Source organism: Gekko japonicus, unplaced genomic scaffold (genome assembly GCF_001447785.1).
Source record: "Gekko japonicus isolate JY-2015 unplaced genomic scaffold, Gekko_japonicus_V1.1 scaffold1573, whole genome shotgun sequence".
In the NCBI taxonomy this organism is placed as follows: Eukaryota; Metazoa; Chordata; class Lepidosauria; order Squamata; family Gekkonidae; genus Gekko; species Gekko japonicus.
Genome location: NW_015160887.1, coordinates 192941 through 199139, shown reverse-complemented (window position 1 = coordinate 199139; position 6199 = coordinate 192941). Strand labels below are relative to the sequence as shown.

The 6199-nt window shown below is 47.9% G+C and overlaps 1 protein-coding gene across 1 annotated transcript in view; it reads left to right on the top strand.

The window, feature by feature from the left end:
- The window catches only part of OS9 (osteosarcoma amplified 9, endoplasmic reticulum lectin), a 44542-nt gene that overhangs the window by 29137 nt on the left and 9206 nt on the right, over positions 1–6199 (top strand). The window contains exons 9-11 of the mRNA XM_015423454.1: positions 372–414; positions 2487–2575; positions 3046–3288. Of these exons, the coding sequence (XP_015278940.1) occupies positions 372–414; positions 2487–2575; positions 3046–3288 (375 nt within the window). The remainder of the gene's footprint in view (positions 1–371; positions 415–2486; positions 2576–3045; positions 3289–6199) is intronic.

Below are 6199 nucleotides of genomic sequence, written 5' to 3'. Positions count from 1 at the left end.
GAGACGTGGAAAAAAAACCCTGTTCATGAAGGGATATGGGCGGGCGCCGGATGCCACGGGATTCCACCGAAAACGCGATCAGGCGCCCGCCCTTGCCCTGCGGTTTCCGGAAACTAGTATCTCGGAGGTACTAGTTTTTTACCCCGCATCTTCGGCGGGAAGCCTCGGGTTCGCCACGGGAGTGCTACGCTTCCCAGATGTGGCAGTGTGATCGCGCCCGGAAAATCCGCCTATCATCCGTCTCAGTAGCATGGCTAATGCTCCGTGTGACCGCAGCCTGTGTCACTTTGAAAGACTTCCCTGTCTTAACTCCACAGCAATGGTTCCTATGTGTTGCATTCGAGTCATTCCGCTTGTATCCTCTCCTGCAGGAGGAAGAGCCCATCATGAAGACAGCAGACAATCACCTAGCAGGTAAGCACGGGCGTGTGGTCTGAAGGTGCTGAGTGGGGTTAGATGTATGAAAAACAGTTCTCTGTGGAGCGTGCAGCTTTCCATACACCCAGCTCTGTAGCATTTGGGGAGGGGGTGAGAGTCATCCTGGAGAGCATACGGGGAGGCACTCGTTTTATGCCTCTTCTGCCCCCCCCCCCCAAGGATTGGTTTCCCCTCACGCTGCTTCACTGACCTCTGGCTGGCTACCTGCCCTGTTCTCTAATCTGCTGAAAGGAGTTAGTCTCTGTGAGAGCCGCCTCTTCCCATAATAGGTTTAGTATTCATCAGTGTAGATTATCTGTTACTGAAAGGCACATCGGTAACTGATTGCAAGAGGCTAAAACTGCAGGGTCCTGTTCATGGTTTCTAGTTTTCGTTCGGAAAAGGACTCTCTCCACCAGTAGAAAAGAGCAGTGACTCACGAAAGCTGCCACAGATTTTGTTAGTCTTTATGGTGCTACTGGACTCTTGCTGTTTTCTGCTGCTACAGACAGGCTAACAGGGCCGCCCATCTTGAACTCTCTTCACCAAGATAACAGATACTTTGGTCAGAAACAGTCAACATATGGAAATGTTTGTTTGTGTCTCTCTGCGGATCCACTTGCACAGTTCGTTCAGTTTTTGCCAGGGATGGAGCAAAGAGTTCTACAGGGCGCACCACACTCTTCCCATCCTGAAACTTCTGCACCCTCCTTACCTCCTGGGGCTTCCCCAAAAGATACTCAGGCACTTTTAAACATTTTGCTCTTTTCAGTCTTAACAATCAGAATCTTGGAATGAGAAGCGGAAAGCTTCTGTGGTGTGAGGGCAGAGCAGCTGCTGCTCTGGTTATTGTAGTTAGCAAAGTGAAGGTACTTCTCTTAAACCGAGTGCCTTGGTCAATAGTGTACAGCAGGTAACGGTTTCCACAGTTACCCACAGAGGGCACGTGGCACTGAGGGCTAGTGACTTGGCTCATGCCAGCTAGTAAGTTCATGGCTGATGAGAACCCAAGGTGAGCCAGTTTAGTTTGGTGGTTAGGAGTGTGTAATCTGGGAGGAACCGGGTTTGATTCCCCACTCCTCCACATGCAGCTGCTGGTGTGACCTTGGGTCAGTCACAAGCTCAGCTGTCCTCTCAAGACCAGTCCTCGAAAGAGCTCTCTCAGCCCCACCTACCTCACAGGGTGTCTGTTGTCGGGAGGGGAAGGGAAAGGAGATTGTAAATCACTCTGAGACTCCAAGTGAAGGGCGGGGTATAAATCCAATCTCCTCTTCCTCTTCTTATCAGATCCAGGTCAAACCCTTTGCTACAGCTCCATTGTTTTCTTATATGCAGGAGAGGCATTAAGGGCTGCCTATTCTGTTATCAGCACAGAATGAGCACAGAAATTGGCACTGGGTGCAAAATTCAGTATTTTTCAATATATCGAAGAGTAGGTATGTGGCTTTTTAGGAAGCGGCTAACTTTGAGGATAGCGGGATATGAAGATGAAGTATGTCTACTTCGGGGGGGGGGGTACCACAAACTGAAGAGCGAGGGCGAGGGACCTCTGCTCAGAAACGGAATAAACCTCTAACTGCGAATATGTGCCAGAATCCAGCTTTCCTTGCAGTGCAGTGCAGTGCATTGTGTGTAAACCTGGTGGTGGTTGAAAGTGCCGTCAAGTCACAGCTGACTTAATGGCAACCCCATATGGGGTTTCCAAGGCAAGAGACATTCAGAGGTGGTTTGCCATTCCCCTGCCTCCGCGTCACACCCTTGGTGTTCCTTGGAGGTCTCCCATCCAAATACTCTCCAGGGCCGATCCTGCTTAGCTTTTGACATCAGGCTAGTCTGGACTCTAAGCAAGGCGTCTCAGCATACAAAGCTGCCTCTCTCCAAGTGTCTTCGGGGCTTCCAGCAGAGAAGAGGCTTTCCAATACCCGCTACCAAAGATCCTTTAAGTGGTGATGCCAGGGCTTGAACCTGGGACCTTTTTGCATGCTTCCACATAGTCTTGGGGGAGGCAATTCTAGCCAAATACTGGTTGCCAAGAGGAGTCTAATGTTTGTTTACCTGTAACCTTTCAGATTTCAAGAAAAAAATCCATTTCAAAGTTATCCGGAACCCAGGGGACCTGGTCCAGTTCATTCACGAGCTGAAAGACAGTGCCAGGAAGGTAAAGGTTTGTGTAGGCGGGGTGGGGGTGTTGCCTTCTTTATCTCTCTGGCCTGTTCGTATTTGCAGTGAGAGTGTGGCTAGTGTCCGGTTTCGCCCATGGCCTTCTGGGAAGACATAGGGAAACATGGGCCTGGCCCCACTGCTGGACCTCCCGATGGCACCTGGTATTTTTGGCCACTGTGCGACAGAGTGTTGGACTCGATGGGCCATTGGCCTGATCCAACACTGGCTTCTCTTATGTTCTTATATCCAACTGAAAAGTCCTGTGTTCAGTTGTACAGTTGTCTGTGTTTTTGCTGCTCCTTCCCAGAAGGCCGTGGGGCAACATGATACTAGATGCCTCATACTGTTGAACGCCATTCTATGCAGGGAGCAGACTAAGGCCTTAAGACTTACGGTGTGAAAAATCTCTCTCCTCCTCTCCCCCCCCCCTTTAACCATTTCTAAACTCCCCTTTGTTTTCCTCAGAGCAAAGAGAAAGCCAGCTCCTCAGAGACAGCAGCACAAGAAGCCCCACCAAAAAGCGAACAGGTGGCAGAGCAAGAACATTCTGAGGAAGGAGGAGGACAAGAGGAGGAGGAAGAGGAAGACCTGCTGGGGAAGTTTGAAAAAGAGCTGGAGGACATCTTTCTGCCCAAATCAGAGATGGCCAAGCTTAAGGAAGAGGTGAAATCAGAGATGGAGAAAGAGTTTGACAACATCATCGACGAGGTGAGGAGCTGTGAGTGATCCTGGCTGCCCTCCAAGGCTCCCTCTAAGCTGTGGAGTCTTGTGAGCAAAAATTCTACTTTGTGAGGTACTGGCATTAAAAGCTGTGAGTGAGCGATTTGGCTGCTGCATAAATTAGTATGCTCTGGAGCCGTCCCTTCCTGAGCGAAGGCAAAAATGTGTGAGCCGGAGGCTAGAAAACTGTGAGCTAGCTCACACTAGCTCAGCTTAGAGGGGACACTGCTGCCCTCTGACCTGGTCCACAAAACACTTAGTAGAGCCAGTCCCAATTCTTGGAGCCAAACAACATATTACAGCAGACATGGGGAAATTTAGCGGTTTAAAGATTCCTACAGTTGTCTCAGTACTAGGGTGGAGGGGGAGGGAGGGAAAGATTACCTGGTGGTGCTGCTGCAATGCAGGCCCAATTGGGCCCTCACAACAGTTTTTTTTTAAATTAAATTTTTATTCAGTTAAACGACAATTAAAATTGCAATAGCTTATTTCTAAATCACGAAGTAATTATAAGTCAAATGTTTTAACAAGTGAAACATACAACAGTTATGAGACCAACTTACATAAGTGGTACTCAACAAAGAGGCTCTTAAACCTTAGGTAAACAATACGAAAGATTCCATCTTATGCAAATCAGTGGGTTAAAGTTTTTGCCACTTAAAGTCATTTCTAACGAAGGGCAGCCATTTTTTGACAAAATGCCATTTAGATCCTACAGAACGATTATTATCCGTATCATATGTTAACTTATCCAGAATGAAATATTCCCAAAACTACCAAGAAGATATAGTTGGGGGCTCCCCTTCTTTCCATTTTGTTACTATAATGTTCCTCACAACAGTTTTCTTCTAAACTGGCATCAGCGGGCAAGGTTTGGACTTGTCCACCGTAACGTGCGGCTTTGCTCTTGGCCCTCTCTTGTTGGCATTCTTGCTGGTTTCTGTGCAAGGAAACGCTAAAGCATTTTTTAACCTATGGAGGGGAAAACGTCAGGGTGGGCATGATGGTAAAGGTAAAGGTTCCCTTGCTCGAAAGCCAGTCGAATCCGACTCTAGGGTTGCGGTGCTCATCTCCGTTTCCAAGCCGAAGAGCCAGAGCTGTCCGAAGACGTTTCCGTGGTCATGTGGCCGGCATTACTTGCAATTTCTTGCTTTCGAGCTGCTAGGTTGGCAGGAGCTGGATGATGGAGATGGGCACAAAACTCCCTGCCCCATAATACTGGAACTCAGTGTGGTTGGTAAGCTCAGGACTGACCAAAGGATGTGCTGTTGATGCACGTGGCCTCCCACCTGTGTGCTCTAGATGTGGGACTGTGTGAATACGGTCCACTTCCTTGAATGGAATCCACAAACCTGACCTCAGTAGCCAAATGTGAAGAAGCGTACTTCTCCGCAGCCTCTCTCTTTTAGAGGTTTTGATGGATTTCTAGCCACCAATCCTTGGGAATTTTCCCTGTCACACATTTTCAGGTATCCCCATGGCCGTGGGATTCCCAGCAAGATTTTAAAAGGTTTGAGGGGATAGAATATGGATCTGGATATAAACCCACCTAAATCTGGATTGATAACTGAGGTAGACTAAGAAGAACAAGGTGGGTTTATTTTAAAAGTGAACCAGAACAAAGCCTGTTTGGAAAGAAACATGCAGCTGAGGTCAGCTGTGACAATCAGCCAGGAGTTGTGGCATGCTGGGTTCTACACAGTACATGATGAGGGAAGAAAAACACTCTTGGACAGCTTTTATGACATTTAAATACAGTCGCATGCTGCGACTAAATCTCACATCCCACCCTATAAGGCCTACTGTAATGCTTCAATTACCTACATGGGAACTTAACCCAAAGATCTTGATATACTCAGGTCTTTCTTTCACAGCTGTTAGACTAACCTTTCTCTCACAACTTCCAATCTCTCAGGGCTCTTCCATACTCTCATTTTCATTGCTTATGTGTCCCCGTTGCTTCGTTTTGTTCCTTTTCCACTTGTATTTTGCTCCCTCTGTTTCTTTAAAAAAAAAAAAATATTTTATAAAATTGTTTCGATATTACATTGCTGTATCTCCAGCATATTTTCCTGCACTTTAAAACTGCAGGAAAATGTGCCGGAGATAGAATCATAGAGTTGGAAGGGGCCATACAGACCATCTAGTCCAACCCCCTGCCCAGTGCAGGACCAGCCTAAAGCATCTCTGACAAGTGGCCGTCCAGTCTCTTCTTGAAAGCTGTCACCTCTCTAAGCAGCTGATTCCACCTCTGAACCACTCTGACCATGGAAAAAGTGTTTCCTAATACCCAGCCAATACCGTTCTGCATATAACTTAAACACGTTGCTTCGGGTTCTATCCTCTGATGCCAACTATGTAAAGGTAAAGGTTTCCCTTGCTCGAAAGCCAGTCGAATCCGACTCTAGGGTTGCGGTGCTCATCTCCGTTTCAAAGCCGAAGAGCCAGCGCTGTCCGAAGACGTTTCCGTGGTCATGTGGCCGGCATGACTAAACACCAAGGCGCACGGAACACTGTTACCTTCCCACCGAAGTGGTACCTATTTATCTACTTGCAATTTCTTGCTTTCGAACTGCTAGGTTGGCAGGAGCTGGAACTAGAGACGGGAGCTCACTCCATCATGCGGCACACTCGGGTCTCGAACTGCTGAACTACCGACCTTCCACAGCCTGCAGTTCAGCGTCTCAGCAATGTAATATCAAAGTGACCACAAGAGGGAGCAAAACATATGTGGAAAATTAAAAAATGGAAGCGGGTAGAGCACCCAAGCAATGAAAGTGAGACTGCAGAGGAGCCCTCAGTCCTAGCCTGCAGACCTTTGCTGACTAACCCCCCCCCCAATCAGATCTCAGCTTTTTCTCCGTCCTTTACTCCCTGTCCCGTGAGCAGTTATCTTTTT